Raw genomic sequence first — 13159 nt, forward strand, 5'->3', positions numbered from 1 at the left:
CTTTTAAAACTAAACCATCATATCTTTATTAAGGTAATTTTTACGGATTTTACGCGTTTTAGTTCAAAGGTTTTACCATTACTTTACTACTATAATGTATTTACTGGCCGACCGTTTTACTTAGAAAAGTTTGTACTCGCTGTGACTTTCTCGTCCGGCTATGTACAATGACCTTAAACTATTATTAGGACACAGAGTCTTTGGCCACATCGATATCTCAATCATATTTTAATTAAGTTGGGTGATTTTTGTCTAAATGTGTATAAAAGGAACATGAAGTTGAGAGATATGCATATATAGTGAACACTTAGAAAGAGGAAAACTAACCAAGGGAATTGAGTAATGGCATCATCAAGGGCTATAATCAATTCAATTCTTGCTCTTAGGATTTTAACTCTCTTGTTATGTGCTGCTTCCCTTGCACTAATAGTTATCAGTATGCTCCGCGGCAGCATCAAATCCCAATTCCGTGGTATCAAGAGCTATAGGTATTTAATTTTAGACCATGTACTCTAACTTTTCATGTAGTCTTTAAAAATATAAATTTTATTTTGAAGGACTTGAAGAATCTAAATTCGAATTCACACCATAAATTAAATATTCTGAAACTCGGAGTATTTCAAATCTTTCGAAATGAAATTAGTTTCAGTAAACTTTTATTCAGTAAAAATCAATACCCTTTTAGTTTCTTTTATATACTAACCATGAGTCCCGGAGGCCAGAATGTATGCTAGTCATCTAATATTTCTTGGAGTTGGATAGATGTCATGAATCAAGAGGAATATTAATCTTTACTAGACAAAAGTTTACTAGACCAAATCCCATCCCGAATCCTTCACATAAATTGAGACAGATGGTAATATATTATGCAGGAAACAGAATGATACGCATTGGTGAGCTCTATGTATGGCAAAAAAAATGGACTGTTAGATTTCATTTTCCTTGTATGTAACAATTAAAAACATGTCCTAGTAGACTTACTTTACAGATACAGTAAGGTGCATTAATTAATTCTCTTTTTTTCGTTTGAGTTTTATACTAGTAATAATTAATTTTACACCACTGAAGGTATGTGCTAGCTGCTGCAGCTGGTGGAATTTTATACTCATTGATTCAGCTGCCTTTCGCAATGTATCATGCTGTCAAAGAGAAGAGACTGATTAGAGGCGAATTTCTCCCAATATTTGACTTCTATGGAGATAAGGTAAAACTATTCCCCTCAAAATTTATTAATTTTTTTTTTCCTTTATATTTCGTCTCAAAAAGTTACAAACAACAACTATTTCCAAGTAGTACCTCTTTTAAAATTTTCATCAAATTGGCATGCAGGTGATAGCATTTTTCTTGGCAAGCGGTGTTGGTTTGGGGTTTGGGGTAAGCGTTGAATTAAAAGTGCAAGATATAGAAAGAGGAGAAATCATTGAGAGGGGTTATATTGCAAGTGGTCTTCTGCTGGCTGGATTTACAACAATGGCTATACTCACAATTCTCACGTCCACGAGTAACCGCAAGGGAAGAGGCTTCTAGCTAGCTTCACAATATATAATGGAAAAATAATAAAACTAGTGAGTCATGTCTTTTGTTCATCCTATTAACTATTTTTTAAGCCGCAATACTTTGTATTTATTTCAATAAATCTATGAAATAACAGAAATTCATTGTCGTCATCATTGTTGTTGTTAACATGTATGTATATGACTCTGACGTCCATCAAATAAAAATTCTGCTCTTTAGTGATTCAGAAATTTCATATACAGTTGAATCAAATACCCGTTGTATCTAAAAAAAAAAATTAAAAATACAACGTTGGGATAAATTATTTATTGTATATTAGGATGAAACAAAATGAAATAAACAAATTCTAGTAAATGAACCATTATATATAATTATGTGGTAACTAATGGATAAAAATATACTCATTTGAAAGATGATTTTTCAAACTTTTTTCACTTCCACACGCATAGAGGAGAGTCCATTGATGCTCTTTATCACATTAGCATCCAACGGAACAAATTATCAAATAACCAAATTTAAGGAATTTTTAAGACTATGAATAATTTTAAAGTACAACTAATAATCTGTATCAAATTTGGGGGTGTTCGTAGGTATTTTGCCAATATAAATTTAGTACTTATAAACTACCCTTCCCTTAACATTGAAGTCGTAGAGAGGATTATTGAATTCCAAATACTACTAGAACCGATATAATCTCAAATTCCTAACCCTTAACATAAAAAAAAAAAAAAAAAGACAAAGTATTTCAAATTTGTATTAACTAGAAGTTAAAACATTTTCCCAAAAAAAAAAAATTAAAACAAAACGACTCTTGGGTCGGCCCACGATGAAGATGAGGCTTATCAAGCCCCACTCCCTGGCCAGGCAATTCGCACGAATGGTTTGGGGGTGGTCTTTACCTTTCGTCACCGAAATTGCTCTTTTTAATTTTTCTCCCTTCGACACATTTAAGTTATGAAAAAGTGGCCAAAAATATCGTTGTCATCAAAAAAATCAGATTTTTTTTTTGGATCTATGACTTAATTTTGCAAAGTAAAATATAGAAATTTTGAATTTTCGGGCAAAGTCATATAGCAATTATGTCTTATTTGGTATAATTCTGTAGAAATTAAATTATCTACGTAATTTCTATCTAACTTTGCCCTAAAATGCAAAGTTTCTACAAAACTTATATAAAATAACTTAATTTCTACAGAATCATATCGGACGAGACATAATTTTTATATAACTTTACCTAAAAAATCAAAATTTATATAATTTTGCCTAGCAAAATTATTATTTTTTGACTCTGCTAGGATCGACCCCAAAATCTATGATTGCATAGACCTAAGTAATAAAGATACTACCAGTCGGTATGAAGGACAATCTGCGGGAAAAAAAAAAGCGCCGGCCCTAAATCGAAGGGTCGAATCAGATCCGACCCGACCCTTTCAAGGTATAACATCCATCGGTTGGAATTGAACATACAAGTTGGTTTAATTCATTTGCAGCATTAACGAGACTCTAATCATCGCCCATCTATTTACTCGATACTCCTTTCAAGCCTGAGCTAACCTTCTCAGTTAAACGTCAGCATTAATGGAATCATCGGAGAACACTGAAGAAACGGTGCCTAATGTGAGTAATATTAAGTGCATTTCCAAACCAATAAGTGAATTTGTATAAGTTTTATCATTTGATTATAGTTAATTCATACGTATTCTTACTTCAATTTTATTAAATTAACATGATTTGGTGCATGTTGGTGAGGTTTTTTCCCGTCTATCTCTCTCTATATATGAATTGGTTTCTAATTACTTAAAATTAGTTATTAGGTCACTGCTCTTACTGTTCTTATGTTGTACTTGGTGGATTATTCAATCTGAAATTACTCGATATCGATATTTACTTCTCAATTTTCTCAGCTAAGCCATTCGAAAAAAGAGTTGATTATTTGATTGGGAATATTGGAATCTTTACATGATCGTTGTAAAGTTCTAGTCTTTACTTCACTGAAGAATTTTTCATTCCAGATATATTTGGTCCAGCTAGCTGCTGAAATTGTCTTCCATGTTAACTTGCCAATGTTGTTTCCTTGATATTCTTTTTACTCTCAAAGTGTTTATTATATGACCCATATTAGTCCCAAATCCTATAGACAAAAGGAAGTGTTAGTGTTGGTTGACGCCGACGTACAATTAGCTAAACTATGAAGTATCTATGTATACATGACCCCAATTAGTTTGGGATTGAGCTAAAATGTGCAAATGTTTATTTCCTTACCAGGCTGATGGAACTGTGCTACTACATTATTTGACTTCTACCGGAAAATTGTCTGTTTGACATTTTATTTATCTCTCTATGTATATCGTTTTGTTTTCCAGAGATCTCAGAAAATGGCAGGAACTGTAAACTGGGGCACTGCTACTGTAATTGGGGTATTTGCTGGCATGTTTTATGGAGGTAGCAAGGAGGCAGCTGCTTCTGTTGTTAGTACCCATTCCCTCTGTAACTATTATATTCCGTTTACTGATTTCCCATAGTTGCATTTATGCTTAGAGATAAATTGGACAGAGGCAATGTTAACAGTAGTAAAATGTCACATTATCAATAGTAAATAAGATTTCAAACTACATGTTAAGGAGTTCAGAATATATTTTGAAATAAAATAAGAAGCAGAAGAAAATTTAGGGCTTTCTTTAATCGGACTTTATGACCCTGTTAACCTTGTATATGTATCTTCTACTACTATTGCGCTGTATAAGGTAGATGCCCCTTTAAGAAAATTTGATTTCCTGCTGCTTTTTTCTAGAGGTCTGGAGGAAAGCTGCAACTAATAGGATTTCCCTAGTCCTCCCTTCCCAAAAGGAAGAGTGTGAATTTTTTTTTCCCTTTCTGCATGGATGGTTCCTCCAGTATTCATGTGAATTTCTCCTCTTTTAACAGAGCAAGGATGCAGAGGTGATGTTAAAGCTTGGGAGCACACCAGATAAGCGTGAACAGTATCGGCTCATGAGAGATGCTATGGAAAAAAGATTTATACGAGTTACTCGTGGCTCAATAGTTGGCGGAATACGCCTTGGAATGTTTACTGCTGCTTTTTATGGATTACAGAATCTGCTTGCTGAAAAGCGTGGTGTGCATGATGTTTTCAATGTTGTTGGAGCTGGTTCTGCCACAGCTGCAACATTTGGTCTAGTTAGTAAGTGGGAAATTTTGGGCATCAGAACCTTTATTAGATTATCTCCTCCCTATTAACTCCTCCTTTTATGTTCCAGTGCCAGGATCACTCCAATGGCGTGCGAGAAATGTGATGTTAGGTTCTGCTTTGGGTGCTGCAGTTTGCTTCCCTCTTGGTAATAGAATGTGACCTGCTTACTAATACCAATCTATTAAATTGCTCTGTATATATTCAAAGTTCTTATCCTTATAGTATTGCTAATGCTACTAAAACTTATAAATTAGTAATCAGTTAATCGTATCTGATTTAAATTATCATCTCTGCTAAGGCAGTCTGGTTTACACTTTCAAATTATGAGGATTTCATGCATCTTATGTATCCATTAGCATGAAGAATCATGTGAAGTAGGGACAAACTTCTGGGTGGGCTATTTTGTTTCTCTGGTAAAAGTAAACTTAGAGCAGAGCTGTACTAAAACAAACTTGTTCTATCAGGGTGGCTTCATTTGAAGCTTGTAGAGAAAGCCAACGAAGGGTCTGGGGCAACTGATGGCAATGAAATGAAGGGTGGTGTAGGTGGTGCAATTGAGCGACTTGAAGGGCACTTCAACAAATAGATTATGATGACGTTCAATCCACAAGAACCGGATTCTGATCCTGCTTGAAATGTATGATGGTGATATTAGCAAAAGTTAATACCGGAGGCAAGCTGAAAACTAAAGAGGTTTGAAGAAGACATCTCGTATTGTTCCCCCGCTGGAGCTATAAAACTTGCTATCTTGGCCTTATTGCATTATAGGATTGTTTTGATAGTTTGCGCACTTCATAAATACATGAAAAGAGCGTGGATCAACATTTTGAGGTTTAGAAAATAACCTAAAACATGGAAAGGATGTGATGCTTTATCAAGATCATCTTTCCCCTGAACTTGTCAATATTATGGCGGAGACAGTTAATTACTAGAGTATTTTTTTTTTTGTCGAGGATTAATGTATGTCAATTTTCCAACATCTTCCCGTTAACTTGTGAGTACTGTGGCAGATATAGTTGATGAATAAAGTATTTTTGAGGATTAAGGTATGTTGATTTAACATGTTGGTGTCTTTTCTTTTGGTCACTAGTGGTGTGGCTCCACTCGGAATGATTTGTGTCTGTGTGAGAAAGAATCTTGGTAAGACAAGCAAAAGACTGTAACTGCACATTGCTGGTATTTTTTAAGATGCTCAATTTTCTGAAATAGTTAATTATCCAGTTTAAATGTTCCACTTTTCCTGAAGGGGAAATTCAAATTATGAATTGAGATTCCACCAAAACAACTTACCTTTTCGTACCAATTAATTTGTTTTTCTTTATTTGCCCCCAAAATACTTCCAATATTATTTTGAATCCAGAACTTCTGTCGTCCAACAATTCAAACCAATAAATTTTTCTGGTTAGTTTAATATGGTTGAAACTTGAAGCATTTTATCAGCCACTATTCCAACTCTTTACATATCAAAAACTTTTTGAAAGCTCCCATTAAATTCAAATTAATAACACCGCCACCAAATCCCTATAAAAAAAAATACATTACATCGTAATGAAGTTCTCTATCATGTGAAATATCTCGTTCTTCTCAACCAAATTAGCACGGTAGTGACATTTTCTTCATGTCATGCCAGATAACAAACATGCAACCGCACTTCTCCAAGTTACTCCAGTCCATGTCCACAACGGAAACAACAGTCTTGTATGAGGATGCAGCTCTGAACAGCTTTGCACTCTTGGTCAGCAAGGATGCAGAAATCGTTCCGTGCCAAAATTGTTATCAAAATTGCTTGAGTGAGGCATGGGAGCTCCACTCAGGTTCATTTTTGGTACACCTTATGACTTATCATTACCTGTAAAATAATGGCACGACCAAATTCAGTAATTGAAATTCATTAAAGATAGAGGTCAGAGATGAGAATAAAGAAAACAACTTACTCTCAACACCGTTAGACAATGTATTTTCTGGCGCCGGCTTTACAGTCCTTTTTGCTGACTCAGCTGCAAAACAGTTACCCAACTTAAAGATAACAAGTAGAAACAGACAGTTTAAACTCTTCTAAATTTCCATAAATCTCTTAAACTCAGTCCTAAACACCTAGTTACAGATGTACTTGAGCATGGCCGTGAAGCAAATTGACGTTAACACATTAGTTAAACATTAAACTGACCACATTCCAACTACAGGCAAGTCACAAAAGTTCATAAATACCCCCCCCCCCCCCCCCAAATTGAATGGAAGGTAGCCGGTGTTCAGTGGATAGGTCGACAAGCTGGCTTGGGCGCACCATTATTAAAATAAAAGAAAAGTATGGCAGTAGGCAGCAATATCTACTGCTGCTGCCAGCAGAGAAGGCAAAATTTCCACCCCCAAAACCACACAAAAAAAAAGAAAGAGAGAGAGAGAGAGAGAGGAGTATAAGAATGTTGTTTTTGGATAAATAGAAAAGAGGGATAAGAATTGGAAAATAGATATTCAGTTATCCCATCAAATTTATCCTTCACTTATGGACCGACAGGGAAGAGTACCTGGTGCTTAATAGAACTTCGCATACTTCCGGCCTTCATCTGCCCATAAAGTTTTACTTATCCCAAACTTGAAATCAATATAGACAAATATTATCACGTGTTAATCTTAATATGAATTTTCAAAAATTGTACTACTTCACGTTTCAAGCTTCATCAAAATACTTCCATCTAACTTTTGATACAATTTCCTAATGTCTCAAAATTTGGACTGATGACCTAAGGCAGTAAGTCTGAAGTGCAAAGCACGGGTTGGGGAAGTTGATAAAGAACCCTAGATCTTCAATAATGAGTCATTACTTTGTTCTCTGGTAGTATAAAATCTTGTGCTAAATTTGTTAATTTTTCTATTATGTTTACGACGGTGGTATCCGGGTCAGCTTGCGCGCACCTCGACTATTCCACCAAGTAACTGCTGTCTCGGGCAATTCTGTCCACAAGCTTAGGCAGATGGAACAGATCACCTGGTGTTTTTTGTCTCCACTGGGGTTTGAACTAAAACCCCATGGTTCTCCTCACTTCATTGACCACTAGGCCACGCCCTTGGCTAGTTCAACCATCGGTTTTGTATAGTCATGAGTCAACTGCATGGAAAGTGTCCTTGGGGCATATCATTACTAAAGAACTCACCTTTAAATTTCCTTTTCTTGTTCGCTCTCCTCCTTTTTCTCTCTGCTTGTGTCAACTCTGTTTCTTCTTTAATATCTCCTTTGCCACTAAATACTTCCTCGGGAGCCAGCATAGCTGCATCAGAGACCGCCACAGGTGCAATCTACCATAGAACCATAATATGAGCAATTATAGTTGAGAAGTATGATAAGTTAATTCGAAATAAGAAGTGTCTGCTTATTCAGGTCAACTCACCTCTTCCATTGCAAGTGCAGGGACATTTGCTTGTATAGACATATCTTCTATGACCTAACCAAGGTGAGTCGTGGAGAAGTAACATGAGATATGGAGAAGTAACACGAGACACTGTAGAGATGGGAAAAATCTAGCTGAATGTACATTGTTATAGTCATACCGGTTTTGGGGTGAAGTGGAAATGAGACAAAGCATCCAACTTCAAGCACAGTTTCTTAAACAGCATAGTGGCCTGTTTTTACATTCAAAATAAAGCACACTTAAAAAAATGATGCAAGCAAGTAAAACAGTTAAGCCCTGATTCATCCCTTCCTTCCCTCCTCCACACGCTACCCCTCAAAACTTGAAGTTTAAGAGAATTCTTCCTCTCCTCTGCATGCTGTAATTTTTTAAAAGTCTGTTAACCTATTGACGCATTTTCATTATCTTATTTGTGCACACAGAACCTAGGGTTCACCCAACAATTGCATTTCATTGGATTGCTCATATCTAACAGCAATAATATATTTCAGGTTAAGGTTGTCACTTGATAAAATAACACATCAAGTAGTCAGACATAGTGCATAAGACAGGCATGTAAGACAAGGCAAATAGAAGGGGTTGATGACAAAGTTCAGAAGAACAAGAATCACTCTTGTTATAAAGAAGAGAGCTGGATATTAGGTGAGTGGTCAAACATACCTCTTTTTTCTGCTCATCTGAGAAGGTTAATGCTGTTGACACAAGGCCAGTCTTCTGGACATATTCCTCCTGCAAAAATATATAATATATGAAATGAAGTAGCAAAAAAGATGACAGATTTCCTTTAGGAAGTTGGCTAGTAAAGCATAAAGAGCACACATATTTACAGCAGTAGTTGCTGCCAAAAAGTATCACTATCCTCGAGTAACATGAATCCAAGAGCACTAACCTCATAAATTTCAGCAAGTCCCTTTTTGCTTTTATTGTCATCCTGCAAGTTGATAAATCAAAAAGAATCATCAAATCACAGCATCATTAACAACCGGTATCCACTTGATTGGACAAGTATATATTTTTACATATAGAATAAGTATTTACCAGTTCTTTTGTTTCTCTTGGTGCTCTGGATGGCAAGCTAGGAGGCTTCTGAACATCATCAAATCGACCCTAGACATCACAAGCTGGGGTCAGTTGTTGGTTACTTTGTTTCATGCACTCTCAAACATTGGCTAGGGAGGAAGGCATAAAGCAATAGGAGAAGAACAAAACACACTGATGTGACTATTACATCTGTAAGGAGTTTCTTTTTGGTAAAGTAGTTACAATTACTTCCATTAACGAAAAGACACAACTTTATCCACTAACCACTTTGATGATAACTTGATCTAGAAGAACCACCATTAACCCTTGAATAAGTACATTGATACAACAACGGATATGGAAAAACAAGAAAACAACAAGAAAATAAAGGGATGGAGAGAATGACACAAGGAAAGACACTAATTGGCAACTAAAAGCTCTTCAATAGCTAAAACCTTAAACTAGCATTCAATCAAAGCACCAATTCTCTTAGGATGACCTCAAGGGAATCTAAGTTCCCAAGCAACCAATTCTCTCAACAATCACAAAAGCAAAAGCTTCAACAAGCTCACAACACTCAAAGAGTATGTTCATCAACGATAATCAAAATAGTCTACGTAGGAAATGTTTAAACATACTAATTAAACTCCCAGGGCCGAAAAAAATCCTCAAAGAACATAACCACTTTCTATTGCTAACTTGAAAGCATCAATTTATGTTAAAATGTTACAATCTTTCTGCAGTGAATTTTTTAAAAAGAGTAGCATTATATTTGACCATATCTCTACATGTGAGCCAAACTCACCAAAAAGTCAATAGTAAACACTGCCCTGAAGAATAATTACATTCCACTTCACCAGAAGAAAATAGAAAACTTCCATTCCACACGAAGAATGCCCCAAATTCAGGAGCAACGTACTAACTTAATATTAAACATTTTTTGATGAAAAACTTAATATTAAACATTTCCACGGTCTAAAGGAAAAAGGGACTCAGATATTAGCAGCACAGAGACAAAAGAAGAATATTCACCTGCATCAGAAGAAAATAGAATACTTCCATTCCACAAGAAGAATGCCCCAAATTCAGTAGCAGCGTACTAACTTAACATTAAACATTTTTTGGTGAAAAACTTAATATTAAACATTCCCACGGTCTAAAGAAAAAAGAGACTTAGATATTAGCAGCATAGAGACAAAAGAAGAATATTCACCTCAATGATACGTTTCTGAATTAGTTCTTCAAGTGTTGCAGTAACCTCTTCAGTGATTACAGGGGCAGGTCTCACGTTGTGCTCGAAATCCAGATCAACTTCCAATGCACTATTTTTTGGCCTTCTTGCAGCAGTTACCTGCCAATAGAGATTGTTCAAACATACAGAATGAAGACCTAGTACATGTTCATGAAAGAGTCATGGGGAATTATACAGGAAGAGGGAACAATTAGAAAGGAAAAGGTTTATGAAGATCGTAATGTAGCATCAACAATGAGAGAAAAGATTATTGTGAAATTAGCACGAGAGTACGGGGATAACCGAGTTTCAGTTTTCATCTTGAGTGTGGGCTTGTGTATTCATGAACGGGTGTTTCTTCAAAGAAAATATTTAAAACAAATAAGGAAACTATGAAAGAAATATCTTACTTCTCCTTGCATAGTCCAGGTCTTCTCTTCCAAGTTTGCCTTCTCCATATCCTCGATTGTAGTTCGGAGTTTTTCAAGCTCCTTTTCATGGGTAGAAAGGCTTCGCTTCTTCTAGAAAGAAAAACAAAATAAATTATACAGAGGAAGCGTTCAGTATAGATCACTTACTCAGTCATCTTCATACAATTTACAACTGAAATGACAGAGAGTACATTACCTGATTGTCATCATTATCATCAATCATGTCATCATCTGTTCCCAGGCCATCTGATAGATCAGATGATTTAACATTTTTCTTCTGTCCATTACCCTTTTTTGAACCAAAGAAGTCCTCATATCTGTGTATCACCGAGAAAATTTGAGCAAATTAGAAGTGTGTCAATGTTGAGGTAACATAGTTGAAAACCTCACTGTCGTGAACAGTGTGATTGACATTTCGTGTAGGGGGATGAAAAATAGTGAAAGAGAACTGCCACAGGACAAGTGCAGGTGTGTCTTTCTATTAAACTGAGGGCGTATGTGGAATGTGATTCTGCAAGCTTTGAGCCCATTTTAGGAAAATTAGTACTTGGAGATCCTCAAATAAAACTTTGAAACTTAGTTAAATGGCTGTACCATCAACGGCAGCTGTTTAGTACTGAAATATATCAAATGTAGTGGGGGAAAGAAACCACAGGCTCCTCTGATATTTTATCAAACCAGAGAGCAGTTTCATCAGAATCACTAATCTAGTACTGGTTAACTGTCACGATGACAGAATAAATATTACAGTTGCCTGGGAGGCAGAAAGAGCACCCTGCATCCACAAGCAAATTCCGAAGGACTACATAAAGACTACGTTTGAGCTTCAGCAGAGAGCCTAATCACATAGTTCTTTCCAGTCCTTCTCAGTTTAAGGCAATATGGAAAATGACACTCAATCACCCTTCACAATGAAATCTACTCTGCTTAATCGACATCAAAGACACTACCTGATGGACAATAAGCACCTCAAGTCTTGAAAAATAACCAGAAGCATTTAAGTGTCTTAATCAAATTGACTGAGACTTATCGATCCTTTATTTATCACAGAACACTAAAAGCATTAAAAAGTACAATGAGATGAAGGCGCACCTGGCAATTTCTGTTCCTCCATTTTCATCATCTTCATCATCTCCTATTCCCATAAACCCAAGCTGCAAAAACAAGATAATAGTAAAAACGAAAGCTTTATCAAAGAAGCACAAATCTCCTGTCACCAATCTACTTGCAATCATTATAAACTTAGACACAAATATCTGAACCACCAAACCGCTAAAAACATAATCAACCCTTATTTCCAAATATCAGCAAATTCTCACCTCGTCATCTTCCTCTTCGTCCCCCTCATCGCCTTCCTCACCTTCGTCCTCCTCGACATTATTTCTTCTTATCTTCTTAGTCTTCTTCTTCTTCAACCCATACTCCCTTGCTTCATCATCCTCCATATATTCTTCCAACTCATTTATCTTAAAAAACTTATCTTCCACTCCCCCTTCCCCTCCATTCTCCTCTACCCCGTCTTCGCTCTTTTCACCATCATCACCCTCATCCTCTTCCTCCTCCTCCTCCTCCTCCTCCTCATCATCATCATCATCATCAAAATCATCCATATCTACATCCTCAAAGTCCTCACTTTTTTCCTCTTTTTCCCTCTCTAAATTATTCTTTTTTTCACTAGTACCTGAAACTAAACTGTAACTTTTTGAAATTTCTTCAGGTTTCTTCTCAAACTGTCTGATATGGCGATCAAGGGAGGCAAGTAAAGGCTGAGATTGAAGGTCAATTTGCTGCCATATCTGCTCTGCATCAAAACCATCAGTCAAGAGCTGTGCAAAAGGCGACTTAGGTGTATAGGGTTTGAGAGAAGAGTATAAGTACTTGGAAGCTAATCTAGCCGCTTCAGAAAGGTCAGGTGAAGCCGAGAGATAGAGCGGCGGTGAAGTTGATTTAAGCCGACGGAGGGCCGTAACGCCGCCAGCATTTTGGTTGTCGTCGGTAGCCATGGAGGAGAATGATGATGTTCTTGTTTGAAGGTTTGTAGGGTTTAAGAAAAGGTTTTTGTTTAGGGAAAACGTTTTGTTTTCTTACTATTTCGAGGAAAAACTCAAAATGGTACTTTTTGTTTGGGGTATGGATCAAAGTAGTCCCTATACTTTTATTTGACACATTAATAGTCCTTTAATTAATGACAAAATGGTACACTTTTAGTCTTAATCTAACAAGGACATTAAAAACTAGGGAAAGGGTCAAAAATATCCCTCTACTTTGGGAAAAGAGCTGAAAATACCTCTATTATAAATTTAGGTCAAAAATATCACTCCCGTCATTAAAGATATCAAATATACCTCTGTCTTAACTAGGGGTG

General features: G+C 36.2%; 3 protein-coding genes across 4 annotated transcripts; 2 read left to right on the plus strand and 1 right to left on the minus strand.

Moving 5' to 3' along the window:
• The first annotated feature begins 342 nt into the window (after positions 1–342).
• Positions 343–1527, plus strand: LOC132631394 (CASP-like protein 4D1). The gene is made up of 3 exons (XM_060346970.1): positions 343–488; positions 1069–1204; positions 1330–1527. The coding sequence occupies exons 1-3, from the start codon at positions 343–345 to the stop codon at positions 1525–1527; spliced, it is 480 nt and encodes a 159-aa protein (XP_060202953.1).
• A 1341-nt stretch (positions 1528–2868) lies between these two features.
• Positions 2869–5765, plus strand: LOC132632643 (uncharacterized). The gene is made up of 5 exons (XM_060348644.1): positions 2869–3132; positions 3879–3983; positions 4441–4696; positions 4773–4850; positions 5170–5765. Exons 1-5 carry the CDS (start codon positions 3094–3096, stop codon positions 5289–5291), a joined length of 600 nt encoding a protein of 199 aa, XP_060204627.1. The 5' UTR covers positions 2869–3093; the 3' UTR covers positions 5292–5765.
• Positions 5766–6068: 303 nt separating this feature from the next.
• Positions 6069–12849, minus strand: LOC132632642 (M phase phosphoprotein 10). Of its 2 annotated transcripts, none has more exons than XM_060348642.1 (13): positions 12114–12849; positions 11887–11948; positions 10991–11111; positions 10774–10884; positions 10346–10483; positions 9151–9219; positions 9002–9043; positions 8773–8841; positions 8252–8323; positions 8092–8145; positions 7858–7999; positions 6640–6702; positions 6069–6554 (listed from the first exon to the last, which is right to left on the minus strand). In XM_060348642.1, the coding sequence occupies exons 1-13, from the start codon at positions 12795–12797 to the stop codon at positions 6538–6540; spliced, it is 1644 nt and encodes a 547-aa protein (XP_060204625.1). In that variant the 5' UTR covers positions 12798–12849; the 3' UTR covers positions 6069–6537. The 2 variants fall into 2 exon arrangements, with proteins under 2 accessions (XP_060204625.1, XP_060204626.1); XM_060348643.1 differs by having other exon boundaries at positions 10774–10881; positions 12114–12847.
• Between the last annotated feature and the right edge of the window lie 310 nt (positions 12850–13159).

This window comes from Lycium barbarum, chromosome 3, assembly GCF_019175385.1.
Source record: "Lycium barbarum isolate Lr01 chromosome 3, ASM1917538v2, whole genome shotgun sequence".
Lineage (NCBI taxonomy): Eukaryota > Viridiplantae > Streptophyta > Magnoliopsida > Solanales > Solanaceae > Lycium > Lycium barbarum.

Coding starts and splice junctions, on each gene's coding strand:
- LOC132631394 (XM_060346970.1), top strand. CDS start 343: ATGGCATCATCAAGGGCTATAATCAATTCAATTCTTGCTCTTAGGATT. Junction 489..1,068: donor CGTGGTATCAAGAGCTATAG/GTATTTAATTTT, acceptor ACACCACTGAAG/GTATGTGCTAGCTGCTGCAG. Junction 1,205..1,329: donor TTGACTTCTATGGAGATAAG/GTAAAACTATTC, acceptor ATTGGCATGCAG/GTGATAGCATTTTTCTTGGC.
- LOC132632643 (XM_060348644.1), top strand. CDS start 3,094: ATGGAATCATCGGAGAACACTGAAGAAACGGTGCCTAAT. Junction 3,984..4,440: donor AGGAGGCAGCTGCTTCTGTT/GTTAGTACCCAT, acceptor CTCTTTTAACAG/AGCAAGGATGCAGAGGTGAT. Junction 4,851..5,169: donor TGCAGTTTGCTTCCCTCTTG/GTAATAGAATGT, acceptor TTGTTCTATCAG/GGTGGCTTCATTTGAAGCTT.
- LOC132632642 (XM_060348642.1), bottom strand. CDS start 12,797: ATGGCTACCGACGACAACCAAAATGCTGGCGGCGTTACGGCCCTCCGT. Junction 8,146..8,251: donor TCCACTTCACCCCAAAACCG/GTATGACTATAA, acceptor CACCTTGGTTAG/GTCATAGAAGATATGTCTAT. Junction 6,703..7,857: donor CAAGAAAAGGAAATTTAAAG/GTGAGTTCTTTA, acceptor ACTGTTTTGCAG/CTGAGTCAGCAAAAAGGACT.